Source organism: Malurus melanocephalus, unplaced genomic scaffold, assembly GCF_030028575.1.
Source record: "Malurus melanocephalus ecotype Western Australia unplaced genomic scaffold, MMel_1.1 scaffold_115, whole genome shotgun sequence".
NCBI lineage: Eukaryota > Metazoa > Chordata > Aves > Passeriformes > Maluridae > Malurus > Malurus melanocephalus.
Window position 1 is genome coordinate 272,373 of NW_026623347.1, and position 24,529 is coordinate 296,901.

Here is a 24,529-nt window from a genome sequence, read left to right on the forward strand (position 1 = left end):
TAGATTAACCTAAGAAAATGGAATCCAAATCAAAGCACCCAAGTCAAGCTTTACTTCACTGACTTTTCCCTCTCCAGCTGCAGCTTCAGTCTGACCCTTTGCTGGGCATTGGTTCCAATCAACTCTGCCAGCAGCTGCCAGTCTGGGGMCAGACCATTCCCTGTTCAAATAAACATCTGGGAGGTACTGGGGGAATGACCAGAGCARYTTGGGCAGAGCTCTCAGGTAACTGCTGTCCCTGCWTTGGGCTACAGCTCCTCCTGCCCTGCTTGGGTGGGAAAGAAGGACTGAAATGGCTTTTCCAGCWCTGATTTTCAGAAGAGTGAACCAACTGCAGCTCCCAGTAAGTCTGCCATGACATAAACTACCTTCCTTTCGCTTTGTTTTTCAATTTCATTTGTGTAAATAAAATTATTGATTCTTCCATTTCCTTCCACACTGTCCCTGAAGTAAAAAAAGTGCATTATCATCCCTCCTTTCAGAAGGCAATTTTTAAAGAAGATTTTGAATTATTTTCTCCTTTTTTTCCTGAAATATTGATCCCTTACTAATGATAAACTGGCRCTGAAACTTTGAATAAATTTCAGTGTTTTCCTTATTAGAAGAAAGGAGCAGAAACAAGATACCATAAAAATTTATGATAAAACCATCATTCAAAGAGCTGCTGTAAAAAGCTGTCCTTTATCTCGCTGCTGTTCACAGAGAAAGACATCTGGGATTAACTGCCCTCGGAAAACACTTCAGTATCTCTGACTGCCTCTGCAAATGTGCCTTCTGCTCACAGACACCTTCACAAAGAGGTGGAGGAGCTCCGTGTGCCTTTCCTTCCTCAGGGCACGAGTCCTGACACATTTGGACTTTGGGATCAGGCCCCGTTTCTGCTCAGAGCTGGTGGAAAAACACAGAAATCAGGTTTTCCCTSATCATGGGTTTGAAAGAGGCTCTGCAGAAATGCCTCTTTTCTCCTCCTACAGGAATTTGCCATTATCCTTTGCAGTCACACTTTGCACAAAATCCTGTCTTGTGCCTCACTCAYGGCCACAGGGTGGGATTTTGGGATGTCCTGTGCAGGGATGGGAGTTGGACTCAATGACCCGTGTGGGTCCTGTCCAGCTGAGCTTATTCTGTGATTGTTTCTGCATCTTCATTTTTCACGTGGAGATATCAAAGAGGGCAGAATTTAGGTTGGTGTAATCAGCAACGAGCTCATGAAACAGTGAGCACTGCAGATGGGAGTCGGGATGTGCAGGGAGGGGTCAGAGGTGGACCGGGATCTGCTCCATGGGGCCCAGCAAAGAGGCATGGACACAAACTGATGTCCAGRAAATTCCACCTGAACATGAGGAAGAACTTTATCCCAACTCAGTGCAGTGACTGAGCCCTGAACAGAGCAGAGAGGATGCGGGGTCTCCCTTGCTGGGGATATTCCAGAGCTGTGCCCTGTGCTCTGGGATGACCCTGCTGAGCAGAAGGCTGAGCCAGATGCCCCACGGTGGTCCCTTCCAGCCTGACTCTTTTGGGATTTTGGGATTTTGGGATTCCGGGACAGGAAATGCTCACTCAAGGGGGAACCCGGAGGGGGCGGAACCCCTGACCGGCACCGCCGCTCCCCGACCGGGCGGCATTGGCGGGAGGACCAAGTGAGGGCAAACTCCCTGCGCCAGCGACTTCCGGTTGGCGTCAGGGCGGAGCTTCCGCTCGGCGGAGCCCTGGCGGAAGTGGCCGTGACAGAACTTCCGGTGTGGCCATGGTGACAGCGGCGGCCAGGTGGGGACAGGAGGGACAGGGAGGGGACAGGAGGGGACAAGGAGGGACAGGGAGGGACAGGAGGGACAGAGAGGGACAGGAGGGGACGGGGAGGGGGGGACAGGGAGGGATAGGAAGGGGACAAGAGGGGACAGATGACACTCGCGAGGGGCCGGGGCGCTGCGGCTGCGGCCCTGAGAGGGGTGAGGGTCTGGGAAATGCGGGAGGTGTCGGGAGAACGCAGCGTTGGTGCCCGCAGGGACGCCCCGCGCTCCCCGGGACAAAGTTCACCGCTGGTGCTGACATCAAATGCGTAATTACAGATAAATCAGGGAGACGCTCAGGCAGCTCTCTTGTTCTCATGGTGGCTTAGGTGGTTCTTGATTTGGTAAATGTCTGCAAAATGCTTTCTTTGGAAYAACAAATGTTTGGGTTTTCTAATCACGCCGCCTTTGTCTCTGTCCCAAACACCAGCAGAGGATTTCTGAGTGGAAGGGTCGGAATTACAGTTTGTAAAGTACTGAATAAAAGTACTTTTACTGAGTAAAAGTAGCAGGAAGATTTATGAGAAGATGATTTAATAGAATCCTAGACTGGTTTGGGTGGAAAGGACCTTAAATCCCATCTCACTCTGCCCCCTGCCATGGACAGGGACACCTTCCACTAGACCAGGTGGAAAGCAAGAGAATTTCTCAAGTCCAGGCTGCTTTTTGGCTGCTGGAAACGTATTTTTTTCCCCTCTTGCTGTACCATGGATTGAGGTTGTTGTTTTGCATWACAATTCTGGAAGAACATAGACAGGATCCGTTGAAGAGATACAACAAAGGCTTTCCTTAGGTGATGCTTCAGATAATGCTTGGGGGATGAAAATTTTCTCCTGAGAATTCCAGTTGGGTTGTTGTTTTCCTTTTATTTTCTCTTTGGGATGAGGAGCTCTGTCCAGTTGCTGCATTCCTCCTTAGCAGTCTCACTGCTTTCAGAAGTTTGATTTCACTGCCATCTTTTCAGTCTGGGGGTTAAATCCCCCCCTCCACTGGAAAGGTCAGAGCCTGTGCTCCCAAGGTTTGTTTTTAGAGCAGCCCTTGGCTGAGCTGGCACTGGGCACTGCACATTAACTTGGATCACTTCCATTTCCAAATTTAARTCGGGGCTGTCCTGCTCCAGGACCGGAGGAGCCTCCAGCTCAGAGTCACAGCAAGTGAGCCCTTTCCTCAGGTAGGACATTGTGCTTTCTTCACACTAAAGTCCTCCCTCAAGCCTAGAGGGGCTGTGCTTWTTCTTTAGGAAAAACAGATTTTTTTTTCYCTTCCTTTYCTCCCCYCAGCCTTTGGATTTGGGAATGCAGCTCCCAGTTGSTGCCACTCGTCATGTAAAGGACAGWGTGAATCTGGGGGCCTGAAGCTGCACAATCAGTGTTGTTTGGAGAACTTTTCAGGGGGTTTGGTTTTTTAGGACCTGGGCACATCTTTGCTGAYTTTAGTGCACCCTTGACCTTATTAATTAATTCCCTTATTCCTTCAGGAACCGTTGTCCTGGCTTTGGTAGGATAACATTCAGTTTTTGTTTCAAGGGGAAAGTTCTCTTGGTTTTTTTTTTGTTTTTTTTTTTTTTTTTTTTTTTTTTTTTTTTTTAATTGGATAAATGTGATTGCTTTATTCTGTGGGAAGCCTTCAAAAAGTTTCCAATCAATCACCTGTATTTGCTCACATTRTCAGTGTTCTTATTTCTGCTCTCTAATAACCTGCATGTTCCAATCCTGCCTTTTTGGATGGAGAATTGGGAAGTCACGAAATCAAAGCAAAATTTATTGCTGTARAARTTYTTCCCRAAATAATTTATTCAGCTGGGTTTTYCTCTCTCTCTCWTCTGACTGAACTGAGATTTTCTTAGTTTTGGGGTTTATTTAAGGGGCCATTTGAGCATGCCCTAATAAAAAGGGATTCAYATCTCTGATTGGCAGATCCCTCTCTCTCTTGCTCCACTCCTTTCTCTTCCCCATCCCATATTTCCCCTCCCCAGAGCTGTTACCTGTTGATCCACWCTCCAGCCTGTGAGTGCCAAAGCAGATCATTGCTCCTGCTCTGCTGCAGCCCCCAGGCAGAGATGAATCTGCCCAGTTCCTGTGTATAATGTGGAGAAAAAGGAAAGAAAAACAATAAAAGACTTGGAAATATTTTTCAAATCTTAGCGTGCTTTAGTTAGGAAAGGTGTCAGGAAAGCTCCCTCTCTTCCAGTTACCTTCTCACCTTCATTTCAGAACCAGAGCAGGGCCAGATTTTTCCATGAAGTGCCACTGCACCTCCCAGCTCCCACTTTGGAAATAATGGAAGGGCCTAAACGTGGGCTGAAGATGTTTTTTGATTTCAGAATGTCCTGTAAGCCCAATGTCAGCACAGCACCTGTTGTCCCTCCCACACTTCATGTTCTGAATCTCAAGAGGCCTTTGAGAGAACAAAAAAAAAAAGAAATCATAAAGAAGGCAGCTGCTTTCAATGACCAACTGTGCATGAACCAGTTAGGAGAACTTTCTCACCCAGCCTGGAAAGACCAGTGGCTGTGTGTCAAAATATCTCTTTCCCAGGAATTATTTTAGGGAAGATCCATTCTCTTATGTCAAACCAACTGTAGCAGTCCCTGGCTGCAAACCAGTACAAAACACACYCAGTGTGCATTCCCTCAGCATAGCAGGGGAGGAATAAGATGCTCTGCAATGGCCWGAGCTGAATCCTTCATTTGGGTTTCTTTGCCACTTTGGGCACACTCCCTGTGCCCGGGGGAGCTGCTGTTCTGGGTGTCTCCCTGCATTATTCACAGWGGATCACACCAGGAAGGACCTCGCACACACACGAGTTAGTTCAGGAATGGGAAGCTCCAAAGAACCCAAAATGAGTTATRTACTAACTTGATGGTTTTATTTTTAGACTTTGCCAAGCTTATTTAGAGCTGKTTTTATGTGTTACTTTATTGTGTTCCAGCTGTACCCCCAGAAATACTTGTTTTATTCAGTTCACTACTATTTCAGCAAGCTGTTCACTGAGCAGCTATTTGAGGAATTTACTCCAAGCCCCTGATGGGTATCTGGAAGAGCCTGGTATTTTCCACATTAGCTCTGTTCCGTGGCACACAGAGCCTCTGCCATCCCCTCTGTTCCACACAATCTCAGTCCTGCTCAATGACACTGAATTCTGCCTTATATTTCTCTCATTTTTTGCTTCTCATGCTGTCCTTTTGCTTGAAGCAGCACAAGCTGTATGCCCAGCATTTTCCAGTATCTTCCCAGTAAAGTCCTGTCTTGCAGTTCAGACTSCAGGAATTCAAACTCTGCCTGCACAAGGAAGAAGAAAAGAAGGGGAAGTACACTGACATTTGGTTTTGACTTTGTGTGACTCAGAAGATTTCAGAAAGTGGTTGTAATTAACTTTACTCTTACACCAAGCTTTTATCAAAGCTCAGGGATATACAGAGGGAAAATCAGTGGCYTTTTCACAGAAGTCCCACTTGTTCTTTGGCCCTGTAGTAAGCTGTCACATAAAGTACTCCCTTGAAGGAATGGCTTAGCAAGTAGATTAGGGCTCTTGGTATCAGAATCCAATTCCAGGATGAGATTTCAGTGCGTTAAGCAAATAACTGGTGCAGAGAGAAAACCTGGAGCCTCCAAAAGACAGMCTGGCTTATATCCATCTGGGATAATACACAGTAACTGACCTCTGGCTTGTAGATATTCTGGTACTGGCTGTTCTGGAGAAATCTGAGCAGTTTTATACAATCACAAGAATGTGGAGAGATTTCCCAGCCCTGAGGAACTTCCACTCCAAATATACTTCTTACAAGAGAATGAATTTAGAGCAAAACACGGGAACAGCATCTCTGAACCCAAGTTTGTTGCATGACAGGTGACAGGATGCAATGCCAAGTCCTGCTGGGATGTTCACATTACTATTTAAATGCTTAAAATTGGGTACTGATGTGAACTTTCCAGAGCCTAAATGAAGGGATGAGGAAATCTGTTGATGATACAGAAGTATCTTGGTTTGGTTTACTGGTGAACTAAAGCAGAGTTAAGAAAAATAATTTCAAAGCAATTTTCAAGCCTTTGCTCGTTTTCTTCATGATGAGATGATCTCTTTCCTTTCATCCTGTGGCTCTAGGAAGATAGTTCCAAAAGGAAAGCTGATGGATTTCACAAGCACAGTCATCATCCCGCTGCTGTTCGGCAGCTTGGGGATCTTCGCGCTCTTCCGGCTGCTGCAGTGGATGCGGATGCGAGCKTACCTGCAGGAAGCAGTGGTGGTGATCACAGGGGCCACCTCGGGCCTGGGRAAAGGTAGGGACCCAAAGCAGGCACCGAGGGCAGGACAGGCAGGGGGTTGTGGCAGGAGCAGCTCTTGGAACGAAGCAGTAATGAGGTGGAAGTGCCTTCGCTCTGAGTTTTGAGAGATGTGGTTATAACTCCCAGTGAGTTATAACCACAGCCAGTGCAGGTTTGGATGCAAGAGCCTCAACATTTGTAAGGGAAGTTTTAAACTGGAGCTCATCCTAAGCAAAGAATGAGATGCTGTTCATGTGCTATCAGGGCTCTTTTTCCTAAATCCTGAAAAAAACAGGAAGCCAAATGGTTTGTTTAAAACTTCCCAGAACTGGTGTTCTGCATTCATGTTTGTTGTACTTCCAGCTRCTCTGCCAAACTTTCCTTCTCCCTGCCCCTCACCCTAAAGTTAAGGTACCTTTACTCTCAAGGTACAAATCCATCCACTCCAAATTCAAACTCTTGGCATTATTAACACAGGGGAGTATTTTTTTCCCAGCTAAAACTTAAATTTTGTTTCATTCTCTAATTGTGCTTTCTGTAATTGCTTTAAAAGYTGCTTGAAGAGAAGACAAGATGCTCTCTGCTATCAAGGCCTTTCATTAGGATGAGTACATTTATAGAACAAATAGAGCTTTAATGGATGCTGCCTTTGCATGTGAGTTTGTCCCTAAGGACAGGGGTGTTCAGGAACTGGCCAAAGGAGATGAACTGGTTCTTTCTGCCTGTCACAACCAAAGAATGGGAGTGGTAAAGGATTTTGTATTTCACATACAGAAGAGAGGGAGTTATTGTCCCAGGAGAGACTTTCCAGCTGGGCAGCTGGAGCTCAGTGTGCTGTGGGGTGTAGAGATTCCCACCATTGTACTGTGAATTTTCCTCCCTTCCTGACTCCTTTGCAAGATGTTCTACAGCTCCCCTCACTCCTGGTTATTAATACACCAGACCACCGCTAATTACTGTGTGCTCTTAACACCCTGCGTTGCCACCCACTGTCATCCCTTGTGCAAACAAGCAGTTTGTCCCTGTGGCTCCCAGAGGGACAGGAACATGCATTTAGGAGGACAATAGCCTGGCCTCCCTTCTTCAGCCTTTTCCTGAGAATAAGGAAGTTTAGGATCAAAGGTGAAGGGAATCAGCTTGATGAAGCCATTAAATCCAAGGCTTCCAGAACCTCTGGAAACGTTCATTTAAATTGAAACCACAAAGGCCAGGCCCTGCTGGGTTAGTTAACACACACAAGGCAAATGTGGTCCCTCTTAAGAAGGGCATAAAGTCAAAAATGAAGAGGCACAAATTTGACCAGCTGAAGGGGAGGATGTGTAAACAGCACAATAACTGTCTAACCAGCACAGTATCTGTGAGCACAGCAGCTGCCTCACCACTATCATGTGTCTGTCAGAGTCCCAGGAGAGTGGGACGTGGTGTAAATCAGCCTGGCCATCACACAGCAGCAATAAAGCCACCTCAGAGCCCTGCTAGCACAAGGCAGTTTCAGCTGTCACCAGGTTTGATGTGAATCTRTTTGTCTGGTATTCAAATTCCTTGTTTTCTCTCTTCCTTTCTTCSTCCAAAGAATGTGCCAAAGCTTTCCATGCAGCTGGCTCCAAGGTGGTGCTCTGTGGCAGAGACAGTGAGAAGCTCAAAGAGCTGGTGAAGGAGCTTTGTGCYGTGAAGAATCACCGGAAAAAGGTGAGTGTGGGACAAGGACAGGCCTGTGGGCTCACGTGGCCTGCATTTCTGCTTGGGTTGTTGCAGAAGTTACAGAATTGCCTGGGGGTTGTTCTCTTGAGCAATCACAAAATGCAACTCCGTGGGTAGGGATAGATGTTGATAGAGGAGTACGTGGAGCTGGCATGTCATTCCTTGTAAAAACCCCACAAAAAGGAGACATCTGAAAGCATCATTGGGTAAAAATGACAGTGAAAGCACACGAGGGCAGAGTGCCCAGACCCCTTACACCTGCACCTCATACACCGAATCTGGAAAAGTGGCTTTCCATCTGTTGGCTTTTGTTTTTGATGTCTGTGCCTGCTGACAGTGGCTGAGAAAGGTACTGCTGGTTTCTGTGGAAAACACATGGGTTATGCTTTGCCACTTTCAAAAGGTTTTTCTTTAATAAGACAACTTTAGTACTTGAGGAAGATCTCACTTGCCCCTTTCCTGTATAAGGAACAGGCTACAGAAGCAGAGAAAGACAAGAGCACAAACCTGCTTCTGTCATGTATTCCTGCCATGTGGAAATGCTGCACTGTAGTTGCACAGGGTCTGGATGGTCCTGTTCCTTTGCTTCCAGAGCTGGGGAATCCCATCAAGAGCTGGCATATCCAGCACTGAACTGTATTTTGCTAACTTTAGTTTATTCACAGACACACAAACCTCACATGGTGGTGTTTGACCTCTCGGACACCAAAACTGTGGTGAATGCTGCTGAGGAGATCCTGAAGGCCATGGGTCACGTGGACATCCTGATCAACAATGCAGGCATCAGCTTCCGAGGCACAATTGTGGACACAGGACTGGATGTGGATAAGAAACTGATGGAAACAAATTATTTTGGACCCATCGCCCTCACCAAAGGTACTTGTGATCCMCATGGATTTGGCTGATGGCTCTGCAGAGCTTCACTTGTGTTTGTTATTGTACCTGGTACAGCACCAGGTGAGGGGAGGTTTGGGGTTATGGAGGGCCTAAGAATGTGCTTGGCATGACTGGGTGGGAAGTTCMCCTTTAGAGATGAGAGCTGCTTTCATCTCCTCGCTCTAGCCTGGCAGGAATTTTGGAAAAGGTCCAGTTATCCTGTGTGCACTGACAGGACACTGGAGAACGTGGTGGGGGTTCCAGAAAGCTGCAGCTTTCTTCGAAAGCTTGGGTTACACAGAAAGCTCAGCCTKGAGGGTGTCAGCTGCAGGAAATGGGGACGTGTTCTGGGGCAGAAAAAGCAAGTTCTGCTGCCCACCATGTGGGAGATCAGAGCCACCACAGCAGCCCTTGTGCAGCCTCCAGCACAAGGAGTCTCCTCACAGGTGAATGTCCCAGCCAGACGTGGCTTCAGACAGAGGCATCCCAAGCACTGTCCCARCCCCTGCTCTGAACAGGGATCTTGTAATCCCCTTCAGCATCTCTGAGTGCTCTGAAAGCTTTGATTCTTGACAGCAGAATGGCAGGACTGTTGTCTGAATGGGTCTTTTCTGTCCTTTGCTAGCACTTCTCCCCTCCATGATCAAGAGGAGACAAGGCCACATTGTGGCCATCAGCAGCGTGCAAGGCAAAATAAGCATTCCTTTCAGATCTGCATGTAAGTACCTCCACAGAAGATGGGAAAGACATATTTGGGGCACCAGGCTGAATAAATACTTGGCTCCTGCTTCCACATTTAGCTCTCCATGGAAYTGGCAGTGTGCAGGGAAGGCAGAGCTGTGCATCACCCTCAGTGTGGTCACTGACAGCAGCACTCTCAAATACAAAATCTTAGCCCTCTCCTAAAGTTTTTAAGGGATGGAGAATGAGAATGTGTTTTGAAAACAGTTTGATAGTCCTATCTTAATGCTTGAGAGTCACTAAAATTCCATAACATCACGGTATTTTATCCTTGTCCTTTGTCTGCATTATCTCCTCTAAGAAAGTAGGAATTTTTTGTTTTAATAAATTATGAAGTGCCATAGTACAAACAATGCCAAAACAAAAGCCTAAACAATGTTGATCCAGCAAACTCTTCATGCTAAATTAGTTATGACAGAAAATATTGGTGGGATTACTGAAAAAAAGCCTTTTGAAAGATGGATGAACTAAGAGCATTTGGCACACAAGCATCTGTAAATCACTGAAAATAAACACCAGAAGCACAGTGGTGATGGCATAGGGTGGGTCAGGAATGATGCTGAGTGGAGGAGAGCCTACAATGTCTGAGCTGTGGGTTTTGCAGGTGACGTGGGTCTGATTGCTCCAGGAATTGTGTTCTGAGGAGCTCCCAGAGYGTTTGCACAGGGACCAGAGCCATGTGAATCTGACAGCAGGAGCTCAGTGTTCACCTGGGTCCTCATAGGGTGTGCATGTGCAGCCTGTGCTGAKCTGGCTCTGGTGCTGCTGCTGTGGTGGTGGCACTCACAGTAGTGACCGAGCAGGAGTCACTCATCCATTTCATGGGGAAAATCCTGCCCTAGGCCACACTTCCCTGCTCTGCCTGACTCTGTGTGTGATCTGTTGTTGCCTGTGTGCAGCCAAGCTCTGAACCTGCTCTCAAAGTCCCCATGCTCAGCACATGCAGGGTAACCAGCTCTGCCTTCCAAAGGCTTTGGGTCTCCTTTATCAGGRGTGGGAAGCAGCTTGGGTTTGCTCCGGAGTGCTTTGGCAGGGCTCTGATATTAAGCTCAGGATCCCAGCCAGTTTTCAACWTGAGTTTACAATTTGTCTTCCTAAATTGCCTCTCACTCCCACTACCTGTTGCTGCCATTCACTAAGCAAAAACAAACGTAGAGGCTAGAGAAGAGCTCTTGGGTTCTTGCTGAGAAGTGGCTGCGTTGCAGTGAAAAACCCATTCAGAAAGTGAAAGTTCCTTGAGCCCTGCTCCTTGTCCCTGGTGCACAGTCCTTTTCCTGTTTTCCAGATGCTGCCTCCAAACACGCCACCCAGGCCTTCTTTGACTGTCTGCGAGCAGAGGTGGAGCAGTATGACATTGAAGTGACAGTTGTGAGCCCTGGGTACATTCAGACCAACCTGTCCCTCAACGCTGTCACGGCCGATGGATCTCGCTATGGAGGTGAGAAACCACTTGGTGCCTCTTTTCTCAGCCATCTCCACCTCACCCAGTTACTACCAGGTGTCTTTGCAACACACAGCTTCTGGTGGGGAACAAGTTAGCCGTGAAGGATCAAAAATCAACTCTGAATGCAGGGTAGGAACAGCCATCCCCAAAATTTAGCCTTCCCAGATGGTGGCTATTGCCTTCTGGTGCAAGCATGAGGAACATCTGCCTGGGCCCCCATAGAGAACTGGAGTAAAAACCAGCCAGGTACAGGCAGAGCATCCTAGGAAAGGTACCTCAGGGAGGGTTTGTTTWCCTGCTGCTGTTGGTGCTCACTCAGCTTTCCCTTGGCAGTTATGGACAAGACCACAGCCGAGGGACAGACGGCGGCCGAGGTGGCTCAGGTGGTTCTCCATGCAGTGGGACAGAAGAAGAAGGAAGTGCTTGTGGCTGGCCTGACYCCCTGCCTGGCTGTCTACCTGAGGAACCTCTGCCCCAGGCTCTTCTTCACCTTAATGGCATATAGAGCAAAAAAGGAGAGAAAAGYAAAGGGCTCTTAGAGCTCAGCTCACCTGAGCAGGGAAAGGCTGAGCCCCTGCAGTCAGCTGGGACATCACTGGAGGTGCTTCTGCAGGAAAATCCTTTCYTAAAGTACTGTTTACTGTTGCATGGAGACTGGGAAGTGGTTTCCCCSACATTGCTGGAAAACAGCACCCAAACCTCAGCTGGAGAAGAAGGGGTGCTTGGACAGTGGGGGAGAGCTGAGGCTGCAGGGGAGGGGACAGGGGAGCACTCCCAGCCGGGGAGGCCCCTGTGCTGGAACACTCCTCACCTCACTGCAGGCACGCTCAGCTTTACTGGCCTGCTACAAATAAAACCCACCTGTTCTGCCCTCACASCGGCAGAACAGCACAACTTCACACTTCTCCTTGTCTTTCCCCACCCCGTGGCCCCTGTGAAATACAGTCCTCAGCTGGGTGCTCTCATGATCAGKGTCTCCTTCCCACTCTTTCCAGTCYGATCCAGGACCTGCTGCYTGCAGTGGGGAAACTTCACAGAGCCTCCTCCTGGTAATGTGCCAAGTCAGCTGCTCCATTTCTGGTGGTTCAGGTCGCAGCCACCCAGGAAGGACCCAGGGGCTGCTTTGCATTTCTTCGTTCCCATCCAGGGAACTGCGAGTGAAACACATGAGGCCTGAGGGAAAAATTATGTGAAGGGAGTTACTGTATTTGCAASTACAGCTCCAAGGCAGAGGTTGCTGAGAGTGCACCCATTCGCCTTTGGAAGTAAATTCCCTCTCTGTGCTGAGGGGAACATTGCACACTCCAGAGCACATCCACAGTGGGCAGGGTGGGCAGCAAAATCTGGGGGGCTTCTGAAGGGAAGGGTTGTCCCCAGCCACTGTGGATTCCCAATACAGCACCACTCCACTTGGATGAGAATTTCTGGAAGTTGTTTTACCATTTCACCATGCACTAAAATGCCCCTCGACTCCTCTCATTCTCCCAGGCCACGGGGCATAGTTACGGGCCTGACTAACAAACAGAATGTTACCAAGCATTTTAGCTACTTTATCACTGAAATTCTTTGGAAAACAAGCCCCTCTGCCCCTCCACCTCAGAATGGACTAACAGGTGTGTTTTAAAACAAACCTACCCATTGTGACAGCTAAGCTGACTTTTCACCTTTCCTCCCGCAATAAAAGACACCAGGAAAGTTGCTAATTTTTAACTCAAGTCTCTGATGCCAGCTATGCGTTTAGGGAATTTGCCATAGTGATCATTCCAGGCAAGAGGCAGAAGCTTAACACAAAAAAGTACCAGAGGTTTGGGGCAGGAAAGGAACTAACAGCCCTGAGAATTATTCTGCACCGAGTAAAAAAAGAGCAGGAATGCCTTTGGTATGGCCAGCACAAAGGTATTTCAGGGCCTTCTGTAGCAACAAGCAGTATTAGCTATGGCAGATGTGCCCCTGGCTTCAAATCCATCCAGCAGGGAGTTTGGAAACACATGTCAGGGTGCAAGGGCAGCCTGCCCAGCCTGGCCTAACCACTGAAAGATGAAGTAGTTGCATTTCTTCGCCTCCTCTCTGCCAAGGCAACTGTACATTGTTGCTATAAATAGATGCTCTGGATCCCAGCTTCTTTTAACCTTGGAGAGAGAGCTCAGCCACTGTACAAAGGGCTGTTGCCACTCACAAATGTCTCACTGCCACTGGAGTTCCCCCAGCTCGCTCAGGTACAGCTGCCAGTGCTGGTGCTGAGAACACCCAGCAAACCCAGCTTGCCCAGCACACACTCAATGGGCTGTACRTCCTGCTCACACAGAAACTGTGAATCAAAACTGTGGTCAGAACAGCCCATGGAGGTGAGGATGGGGAGATGTTGGTGTCCACTGTGGCGATTTGGAGAGATAAAAGACAGAAGGGCAGAATTTGGGGTGTGACCTCTGCCAAGGTCAGTGTTTCAGCTGTGAAGGTCAGGCTGCACTCCCATGGAGCAGGGAGCACACGGTGCACAGGGAGCTCTCACTGCAGGCCTTTGCTCTCCTATTCCAATTGAAACAGCTGAAACTGTGCCAAGCTGGCCCTGCCAACACCAGCCACACCTATTCTCCATGTGGTGGGAGGAGATTAGAGACAGCAAGCCCCTATCTTTTACGRGTAASTGGCAGATCTTGCAAGTCAGTAAATACTTCCCATTCTAAGAATGAGATTTTGAGTTTAGAACTAAAAAATGAATTAATGCACAGGACTGAATTCCTAATTTTCAGGTAACGCAGTTCCAAGATGCAGTCATGTGGATGCCTTGCAGCAGGAGCAGGCAGCTCCCTGTGTTCCAGGCAAAAGCAGTGAATTGTGTAGTTGGGGCACCCACAAACGTAGGACAGGTGGACTCCCAAATTTGCAGCTCTCAGCTGCACGGGGCTCAAGGTGTTTCAGGGGAGAAGTCTCCACCTTAGGAAGAACTTATACAAGAACTGAGCAGAATGTGTTTGTAGCTGGAAACTTACAGTGATAGGTCCATTGTGCAAAGGAGTCATAGYTGGAGGTGCAGGGCAGCAGAGGACTGGGACATCTTTACTCCCAACCATCAGTTACCAAGCAATTACCAAAAAGGGATAAAGTTGGTAAAACCTCTTCCAAGAAACACAGCTAGCCACGCAAGAGGGAAAGTGACAGCCTACAGCTACTCCTTTATCAGATGCTTGCTATAACACAGCTGCTGCTGCCACATGCACTGGACAAGGGGAGTGTCAGGTGTGTGTGTGTGAGCAGGCATAAAGCCTCAACCCCCTAGAATCATAGAATCAGCAAAGGGGACTATGATAACAGTGACAAGAGAGCAAAAGCATTTGAAATTCTCATCCTTTAATGGTCAATGATAACTTCTGGCTGGTTCTGTGTAATACAATTAAACAATATACTTAAATGTTTCCCAAAAAAAAAAAAAAAAAAAAAAAAAAAAAAAAAAAAAAAAAAAAAAAAAAAAAAAAAAAGGAAAAAAAAAAAAAAGAAAGCAGCTCTCACACCCCCTCCTTCTATTGCTTTCTTTCATTGACATTCTGCTGCTGGATTGGACTCCCCTGGCCTAACATACGGATCTCAAGTCACCACACATCCACATCTCAAGTGTAACGAAGAACTGAAAAACCTTGGTGCACCAGTGATGCGTTATTTGAAAAATAACAGCTCTATTAAACCAATTCCTTCCCAGTCTCCACCGCTTCTCAAAGAGGAAAAACAAAATGTTACTGTGGGAGTCTTAATACACTTGTCTTTGTGGGTTGCTCTCTTCCCTGCTGAAGTCATACAGCATAGAGTTCATAGATCTTCTTTACACAGTACACCAGGGCAGCGAGTGCTATCGTGTTGTGCAGTCTCTTTCTGTGCAGGTCGTCCTTCCTCACCAGCACCACGGGAGTGGACGAGGTGAGCGTATGCAGGGGCAGGCGCGAAAGTTTATAGGCATCGTACTCGACCTGGTACTTGCAACAGGGATCAAACTGCCAAGAGATCCCGTAGAGGGTGCAGCAAGCCACGCTCAGCACTCCAGCGGGCAGGGAGATGTAGTGAGAATAATCTACYGGCAGTGCCAGCGGGGTGAAGAGGCAGGTGGTGCCCGCCAGCACGGCTGTTTTGTGCAGGCAGTTCCCCACGGTGATCCAGCGCGCCGTCTCGTCGCCGATGCGCGTGGGCTCGATCACGATGTACTTGTACTGCGCTTCCAGCGCCTGCTCCAGCTCGTACTCAAACTGGTCCTGAGCGTTCTCCCCGTTGTAGATCTCGTGCACAATGTAACAGTCCGTGGAGGACAAGGTCACCCTGCTAAGGGGAAACGAAGAATTAAAACTACAGGGCTGAACAACAGGCTGTTCACCCACCCAGCTGGGAGAGCAGGAGAGAAGTGCCCCAAGTGAGGGCAGACCCTCAAGGTCACTGCCTCTGTTTCACAACCAGCAGCGCTTTTCAACTCAAGCTTCATTTCACATCRGCTGATTATGCCTGCTGTACAATAATTCATCATACAAGAAGGCAACATATTTTTCTTACCTTCTCCTAACTTGGAGGATCTAGAACAATTTGAGAAATAGGGTCTTGTGACAGTCCTGAAATGGTTCCTCACACTGATACCCAAGCAGTTTCTTTGGAGACAGTGGAAGTGTCACTCACACCTTAGTGGCCACTACACATCACTGAACAAATGACACAGAGTTTAGGAGSTTTCACAGAAACCAAGATCAGCAGCTCATCCATCAGGAGGACAAGCTGCAGTGTAAAGTTTTGAGAGAGGAAGCATCTCCAGATATATACATTTGCCTTCTGATGCAGCTTGCTATTTAGTCCTCCATATCAAACACAGCCTAGTAAATCCMTGGTAAATCCAACAAGGGTGGCCAAAGAACATTGCTGAAAGGGAAGGTGAAGAAGGTAGCAGAACATTCAGTTTGTGGCAGAACAGTTCATTCCCCCTCCTGAAGTGGGATGCAGAAAAGCAAGACACAAACAGGTTTTTAACCCAGGCACACTTAAGCAGTGAAGAAAGAGCCGCTCACTTTATCTGGAAACAYATTCCTTGCTCAGGGGTTTCAGGGCACTTGTATTGGAGCAGCAGCTTTCAGCTACCTCAAGTCACATCAATTTCCACCTTCCCTCCACCCTSTTCACCCCATCACCTTAGAGCTGCAGCTACATTCATGTACAGACTGCTAAAAATAGGATTATTATTATTCACCTGCTCTGAGAAAGGGTAWAAACCTATCCATCAGAACAAGGCAAAATCCTCCCTTCTAGGCAGAAATGAATATTTCTGACATACTTGTGCTTAACCAGAGCAAAACTGAGCACGTGGCCTTGCAAGGATAAAAATATCTAGCAGATTCCTTTAGCAGAAGGAGAACAAATCACACACACATTTGACCTAATCACAGCAGACAAAACAGCCTCATCCCAACAGCATTTAGACCCCCCTGATATCAGGAGGAACACACTGCTGATGTGGAGAACAGAATGAGCACTTTTTGCTCCATTAGTACAGTGGTACTTATGTGCATGMACTGGAAAATAAGGGAGAAAAATACACATTCACAAGCTGCTGTTGCCAAACATTATTCTTAATGTGCAGCTCCACTCGGGCTGCAAAGGGGATTGAGCAGTGGCCACCTGTAATCAAGAATATTGTTAAATTACAAGCTGTTGCAGACGTAGCTGTGTTTGTAACAGCAGCAAACATGAACCAGCAGGACCTGAGAGGCACCACCCTCTCCCAAAGCAGAGTAATAAGCAGTTTCATTAAAATTCCAGSTGGAATTTATATAACCTACAAGGAAAATTCAACTTACAATGTAGTTATTGAATTCCTTGCAGTGCATTTCCCCCTTGGCCTTTTAATGGGTAGAAAGAAAAATAAAAATCCACCTGAATTCTGTGTATGCTGGGGGCTTCTTTAGGGCCATCAGCTTGTCAGACATAGTTTGAAAAATTATCATTAACTCTTTCAGGACAGGATGTGGTGGGCTCTGATGTTTTGCAGTGAATAGAGAGGTATTTAGAGAAGAAGAAAAAAAATCTAAGGACAGCATCTATATAAGGAGTTTCTAATAAGAAACCAGTTAAGCATGTCCACTGACATGAAGGACACAGCTGGTCATGGTTTGTGCCAAGGATTCTTTTYTCTGATAAGAGCTGCTCCAAGTGCAGCTTCTCCCAAAGCAAAAATTCTCGTTTCATTGCAAAAGACATACAGAGACTTAAGGTAACTCTACATACCAGCACCCATGACTATGTGAAATCACTTGCTAGGGCATAATGACTTCACAGAAAARCTATTGCTGAAAGGCATTTTCAAGCTGGAAGCCAACCCAGTGCTAACACAACCCTCCGGCCAAAATTAATATTTCCTACCAAGGAGCACTTTCAGTGTTTTGTAATACCTGGGAATATGCAGATGGGTCTGCAAAATAGAGAAGCAGAATCCAAATCCAGCTAAGAGCTTCCCAGAGGCTTAGAACAGCACAGTTGTTGTCACTCCAGACCTTCCTGTCATCACTGGGAAAACACGGATGAAATGAGCCCATTCCTTCCCTGCCTGCACAAGAGCCATGGGAACTGAGCTTCTAACTCTAGGAATTCATGTCTATGTTACAYGGGACTTCTCCAGGCTCAGCACCAGGACAGGTGGCACTAACCCATCAGACTCATTTCTCCTTGATCAGCTCCTGCCTGTTCTTCCCTCTGAACACCCCTTTTTTTCCTTCCACCATCATTGCACAAGCAGAGCCACACCACAAACAGCCACCTGTCAGCAGGAATGCAACAGACTGGCCAGAGGCAGCACTGTCYATCTCCTCTGGAATTTTTTGGCTTGCCAGGCTCTGGAGCTTTGTAACAATAAAGTCAAGAAAAGGACAGTCTTCCTATGCCAAAACAAGCAGAATTTAAAGTATGTTCTGCTGAAAAAAAATCACTGGGAACTGAACTGCATAAAGGCTTTGTCCCTGAAAAAGTCTGCCCCCCAACTGTGCTGTTTCTCCAAATGAGTCCTCTAAAATCAGAATGAATCTGCATCACAGTGCTGAAGCTGCAAATGGCAAAACAGCCATTCCAAAAACGACAAATGAAAAGATATCTGCTCAAACAGGACACGTGAAAAGTCAGCATGGCAGGCAGCAAGTCTTCATTTCTGCACAGGGAACTGGGGTTATCATGTGTTATTTCCACACAAGAACTGACTGTCCCTGGAGCATGGAAAGCTGAAAACTGTTTGGATTTCAGATGATATAGAAAGAGACACAGATGAGATACGTGGGCTTGAGGAGGTTTCARCCGAGGACTTCACAGAAGCAACTCTCCTGACACAGCCTTTCAATTGAACACAGCAGCTGCACACGAACAAATCCAGTCAAAGCAATTGGATTTGCTCAAACACTGGAGGCCATGGAGTTTGCCTTTTGGAGCTTGTCACCGACCCCCCGGCCATGACAAACACAAATGCAGAGCTGGGCAAGCAGCTCTGAGCTGGCATCCACCACTTATCAAATGTGGGGATTTTATATAAACTTCATTTTGCTTAAAAGARTAGTAAATAACCAGAGAACACCTAATGCCAGAAGACATAAAATGCTGCCAGGTGGTCAGAAGCCTGACAACTGTTTACTAGACAGACTAGAGCATAAACGCAGTCATTAATATTATTCAAACAAATTACCTTCCAGGACCTGTCTCCCCACTCCAAATAAGAGGGCACCGTTAAAAAGTTGTACAGCTGTTCTGTATGAATAGTTMTAGACCTTATATCCAAATATTTGTTCTGTTGCAGCCTCAGGAATTCTATACGTGAGAAATTTTAGTGTCTCATTCCTGGTGCTGAGTGGKTATATGTGACAGAACTCTCAGCTATTCAGCACAGCAAGATGTAAATCACCTAAAACTCAATGATACCAAATTTTGGTATTGCCAAAGCTATAAATAAGGAATCCATTGTTAACAGAGCTACAGCAGCAGGAGGTGCAGAAGTGTCTGTGTAAGCTATAGAGCAAGCTTCAAATTACATTTGGATTGTCTTCCTAACATGGGAATATGGGAGAGCACCAGGAGAGGGGTGCTGCRACTGCTGAACAATAGCAGCTCCAGCAGTTCATCAAATCCTGAAATGGTCTGGGATGGAAGGGACCTCAAAGCCCATCCAGTCCCACCCCTGCCATGRGCAGGGACACCTTCCACYATCCCAGGTTGCTCCAAGCCCCGTCCAGCCTGGCCTTGGACACTTCCAGGGATGGGGCAGCCACAGCTTCTCTGRGYAMCCTGTGCCAGGGCSTCCCCACRAGCAYATGGAAGAATCTCTTCCCAAGTTCCAGTCCTCTCCATTTCTCTGCCTCCACCTTGGAAGCAGGCTCCTGAATACAGCAGCCTGCCTGGTAAATGGAAGTGTCAAATGGATAGTCTTTATGGAGAAGAAATAAATGATATTCCAAAGAGGAGACACAATGTCACTCCATGTAAAAATACCTTCAGTTGTGCCAAATGGCAAAAGCTGAAACAAAGGAACAGAGCAGGTGAAAACATCCTGGGAGAAGCCTCAGCATGCTCCTACCAGTGCCCTCCTGCAGGGGAGGACAGAGCYTCCTGAGTTTGCTGCCCTCAACCTAATGGCACCTGCCAGACAGACTTCTGGTGAGGGTTTCAAGTCATCCAATTATTTCAGCTCTGCAAAATGCTCAAAATCACACTTGGAAGCAATCTTAACCTGCACAAAACTCAGGTATAGTTCTGGGCAAAAATAAAAGTTCTTTTTAAGCTTCTCCCATAACACATAGGCCAGGTTTTGTTAATTTTGAGTTGTTTGTTTTTAAGATTATTCCTCAGCAACAGTGTTGCTCAGATTACCAAACAATCAGATTAACTGAAAATGAAGACCAGCTTGATTAGTAGTTAAAAAAACTAGAAAGGAGAGGCCTGCAGCAGTGTGATAACAACTGTCACAAGCAGCACACACAGTCCAGCGCAGCAATGCAAGAGGGGTTTCGTGCTGCTGTGCAAGATCTCCAAAAAAAGGACATTACAGATGGCCAGAGCATGTCTGGGAGCATTGTCAGCATCTCAGCCAAGCTGGAGGAATTCAACAGAGTCAAGGMATGACAAATTCAAACACTAAACTTCCCCCCATCCCTCCCTCCAACATAAATCCCTCCTGAAATTTAATTTAAAGATTAAGGAATGAGCAGTGGCCTGGCTTTAATTCTCAGTGAAAATATTCCACCTCCAGGTCATACTTCTCAGTGTATGTTTCCACTCAGATATGGTGCATAGAAAGCACTAACACATCCCATCCTAAACATCTGGAGAATTGTACCTCTGCTGAATGTCCCCATAATCTACCAGGCTCAGGCCAGCCATGGCTGTCAGGCCTGAGACTTTAAAAAGGGCATTAAAGCAGAGGAAGAACAGGAAATGCAGGGCAATAAAGCAAGACATTAATTCAAAAGATGCACCTTAAATTCAAATAGGTAAAAGGACAGGGGAACATTGGGGTGCTCTTCMAGCTCAGGGAGGGACAACATTCCCTGAGCACTAAGAAAAACATCACCAGACCATAACAACAAATCCAGCCCCCAGACAACAAGGAGGTGTCAATTTTAAGTCAACTAATGATTAGCCAGGCTGATGGAAATAGGTCAATCATTGCTGCAAGCAGAGTACCAGAAATCTGAGCAGTGCAGGTAGCGAAAGGAGAGCTCTGTGAGGGCACAGAGCAGCCAGGGCAGGCAGTGGTGATGACATGAAAGCTGTTCTTTCCAGAGTTTGTCAGAACATCTCCCAGGGGAACAAACGACATGCTGTCCACTGCTCTGGCGGGCACCGGGCTGCCTTTCATGCAAAAACACCCAGTACAATCCAGTGTCTGTTCTGTATGAAAAAGTTGTWTTGGTCTACAGATTAACAATTCCCTTTAGACAGGCTCCATTAAAGAGTCTATACAGAATGAAGAAAAACAAATATTTAGTTGGTTCCCTTCAGTGTTTTTGGTTATTTTGTTTAACATTATTATTTCACCACCAGAGCCATCTGGAGTTCACAGTCAACATCCTTTGAAATTAATGTCCTTACATTCACTCCTAGCAAGGAAAGCATTTTCTAACCAATTTTAGCTTTCTCTGTATCAATCAAGTTGCTTATGAAGGGACTCAAGTCTCCACAGATATGCTGATTTAAAAAAAAAAAAATTAAATGAAAGCTGCTCTAGTCTCCCAGCAGACAGGATTTTATTCAGTAGTGAGTCTCCTCACACCACCTCCGACACACAGATGCCTTTTAGAGCGGCTGGCTGACAACTACAAACACTCCTTGAAGMAGCTCAGTTACCAGGAAAACTGGATCAGCATATTCAGTTCAAAGGAATGTCTTTGGACAAGAATCCCACCCAGAGTCAGAAAACTGTATTCACCCTATAAAAAGCACATGTCATCATGTGATGACATCAGGTCTGTCAGCGCTGCCTTTGCACAACCRGTGCTGCAGCAGCCAAACGAGACGGGCAGGTGTGATTTGGGATCAGCCACTGCTGGAGAGGCAGAGGCCACTCATCCTCATCTCCTGCTCTGCAACTGCAAGGAAAATGCAGCACCTCGCTGACATCACCCAACACCTTTTGGAGTTATCCTCCTGTCATGTTTGTACAAGGTGACACCTAAAGAACAACCAGCTTTTGATGGAGATTGTGAAACGCTGCTCAGGGGAGGATCTGTTGTTCTGTTCTCTTCCATACCCTTCTCACTGGCAAAGGAAAAATAAWACATGCAGCAGGTTCATGGAGTGACTTGTGTTTAGGAATATTTTTGATCATAAGATCAAGAGCAATCACAGCTTTGAAAAAAAGATCACCTCAAACAAYAATTAGATTATTGTACAGGTCACAGATGAAGTTACACAGTAGCAACTCACTTTTAAGTCTGCGTCAATTTTCACCCTGGAAGAATAATTAAAGTTATTAAGTGTTCTTTAACATATTCTGTTCTTTCCCTTCTGCTGGGAGGACACATCTGCTACATGAAAAATCCACATGAAAACTCCCCACCACCCATGCAGGGCCAGTGCCAGGAATGGGTGCAGACAGCTTTACCACTGTGGTATTCTTAGTTGTTTATTTAAACCACGCTGATGCAAGAATTCCATTGGCCCTTCCAGTTCAATTACTTTTGAATTCCCTGAACATAGACAGCATTCCTGCAATTCACATTAGCGCCAGAATTTAGAGGGCTACTTGTGGCTCTCCTTGGCCTTGTAGATTCAACAGCATCAAAGCAAACACTGTTGGATCACAGCAAASGAACAAAGTGAAGCAAAAGCCATAACACAAATTAAGAGGGATATCAGAGTTTTGAGGCGAGCTGGCAGGACAAAGGAAAACTCACAGAAACACTGCAGCAGCTTTCAGCAGCTGCCGGTTACATCAGTCAGCCCTGAGGCAGAACAGAAAAATGCCAACGTCAGGAAATGTGGGATAAACCCAGRCATTTTCAGCAGGTGGACAACTGTGCATGCAGATTTTAAAGTAGCTCAACCAGACACTGCACTAAACTTCCTCAAGGAAGGTTCTGGCCGGACATTTTGAAGAATTTCTTCACAGAAAGGGTGATTAAAGACTGGAATGGGCTGCCCTGGGAGGCGGTGGAGTCACCGTCCCTGAAAGTGTGTAAGGAAAGAACGGGTGGCACTCAGTGCTSTGGTCTGGCTGACGGGGTGGGGATCGGTCACAGGTTGGATTCGGAGATCTCAGAGGTCTTTCGAACCTATTTGATTCTGTGAGATCTCCCTCCATCTGTTTTCCCATTTTAAAGTTATGATTCCCGAACTTCCACCGCTGCTCCGTGGGCATTTCGAATCTGTCCTGGCCGCTTCTCCGCCCTGGCAGAGACAGGTACGGAGCTCTCTGCCCGCCGCGGCCCCGGCAGAAGGAGGTCACCSTGGAGGACTCGCCGCTCCCTCCCCGCCTTTAAAAATAGCCGTGGACGGAAGGAGCCTCCCGGGGCCGGCCCTCCTCTACCGGCCCCAGTGCCGCATCCCGCCGCGGGCAGCGCTGCCCTCAACACACCGCGGACCGCGCTGACCTTCCCCGGGCCCGGCCCCGCCGAGCGCCCCCGGCCCCTCCGCGCCTCAGCGGGGCCGCGTCCCGCGCCCGCCCCACCCGGCCACGCTCCCCTCGCAGCGCCCTCAGCCTCGCCGCCGGGTCGCGGAGCCGCCGCGGGTGGTGCAGCCCCGCAGCCCCCGCCGCCCCCCGGCCCGGCCCGGCCGCCCCTTACCTGTCCCGGCCGCCGCCGCTGTTGGTGCCGCCGGGGCCCGCGCGCCTCCTTCCCCACGCCGCCATCTTGGAGACACTCGCCTCGCAAATGTCTCCGCCGGCGGCCCGCGGGCGCGCCGCGATGCCCGACGGAAGATGTAGTGCGCGGGGGGGGCGGTGGCCGCTGCGCGGGGTGGGGCTGAGCCCACGGAAGAACTACAAGTCCCACAGTGCRCCGCGCCGCAACACGGCCGCAGGGGGCTGTGGGGCGTGTAGTCCCCTGGGCGTGGGCGGTGGGGCCAGGTGGGCACCGCGGTGAGACCCCGGTGGGACCCCCGGCCACAGCCCCGTTACCGGTGGCGGAACGGCCCCGCGGGGCTCAGATCGGTTCGGCTCGGCCCCGCCCGGCCCCGCCGCTCAGGATCTTCCAGCCGGTGGGAGGAGCGTAACGGCGAGTCCCGGCCTGCCCCGCGGCCCCGCCATGAGGGGATGCCGTTGCTGAGGGTCGGCACCGCGCGGCAGCSTCAGAATCGCCTCGTGTTCCTGATCCCAAGAGCCCGGGAGGCTCTTTCCCTGCAGAGAACTAAGGATGGAGGATCCCCTCGTGAAGCGCCTCCCTGGGAGGAGAGACTGGGCGATTTTGGCGTGAATTTCGCCCCTTTCATAAATCTYGAAAGAGAAACAGTGAATGGAGAGGCTCCCCTAACGCCTCTGAGGTGGAATAAATCACAGAATCAATTAGGAAAAGACCTTGAGTTCATCAAGGCAATATAAAGTTTATAATCAAATGCTTCTCTAGAAATGCAGTGCAGGCTTGCTACTGCCAGAGGTTTTCCAGCTCCTGTGGATCCATCAGAAATTGATGCTGAAGGTTTTGTGGACGACCTGTGCCGGGTTATTTCCAGCATCCTTGAGCCTCTGCAGAGCTCCCTCTTGCTCCCGGTCTGATTCCTCCCGCAAGAGGAGGCTTTTTCYCAGGAATTTTAAGTTTTCCCTTACCAAACAGCAGCTCCCTGCTCTGCAGCCCCCCCTTTGTCGGAGCCTCCTCCAGCCTGACAGCGCACGTCAGAAGACAGCGGCGCTGGCTCTGCACCTCCCGTTCTTAGAAAAACCCTCTTTTTGACATWATTCCCAAGTGATGTAATGTGACTGAAAAGAACAAACCCTGGCTGCCTCCACCTTCCCAGGCATCCCGAGGCTGTTCTTCCAGCCTACAGGGCCCTCCCACACCGCTGTACTTTGGGGGGGGCAGCTGTTTCGGGGGAGGTAAACGCTGCAATCGCAGCARTAAGAGGTGTTTGGGAAGCGTGCCCAGCCCGGCAGAACGTGCAGCACTGCTGGGACAGGCCGGAGTATGGACCGTCTGGAATGTGGAATGTAAACAGAGCGTGTTACCAGCAACAGCCCCGCCACAGATCCCAACCGCCCGTGCTGTCCCTCGGGAGCAGCAAACCCCACG

At 48.2% G+C, this 24,529-nt stretch overlaps 2 protein-coding genes across 4 annotated transcripts; one reads left to right on the forward strand and one right to left on the reverse strand.

Moving 5' to 3' along the window:
* Window positions 1-1,685: 1,685 nt before the first annotated feature.
* Window positions 1,686-11,716, forward strand: DHRS7B (dehydrogenase/reductase 7B). Of its 2 annotated transcripts, none has more exons than XM_057369781.1 (7): window positions 1,686-1,767; window positions 5,895-6,070; window positions 7,629-7,744; window positions 8,422-8,632; window positions 9,258-9,350; window positions 10,659-10,811; window positions 11,151-11,716. In XM_057369781.1, the coding sequence occupies exons 1-7, from the start codon at window positions 1,748-1,750 to the stop codon at window positions 11,354-11,356; spliced, it is 975 nt and encodes a 324-aa protein (XP_057225764.1). In that variant the 5' UTR covers window positions 1,686-1,747; the 3' UTR covers window positions 11,357-11,716. The 2 variants fall into 2 exon arrangements, with proteins under 2 accessions (XP_057225764.1, XP_057225765.1); XM_057369782.1 differs by lacking the exon at window positions 1,686-1,767 and adding an exon at window positions 2,871-2,961.
* Window positions 11,717-14,155: 2,439 nt separating this feature from the next.
* Window positions 14,156-23,230, reverse strand: TMEM11 (transmembrane protein 11). Of its 2 annotated transcripts, none has more exons than XM_057369784.1 (2): window positions 23,093-23,230; window positions 14,156-15,119 (listed from the first exon to the last, which is right to left on the reverse strand). In XM_057369784.1, exons 1-2 carry the CDS (start codon window positions 23,155-23,157, stop codon window positions 14,603-14,605), a joined length of 582 nt encoding a protein of 193 aa, XP_057225767.1. In that variant the 5' UTR covers window positions 23,158-23,230; the 3' UTR covers window positions 14,156-14,602. The 2 variants fall into 2 exon arrangements, with proteins under 2 accessions (XP_057225767.1, XP_057225766.1); XM_057369783.1 differs by having other exon boundaries at window positions 14,156-15,122; window positions 23,093-23,226.
* Between the last annotated feature and the right edge of the window lie 1,299 nt (window positions 23,231-24,529).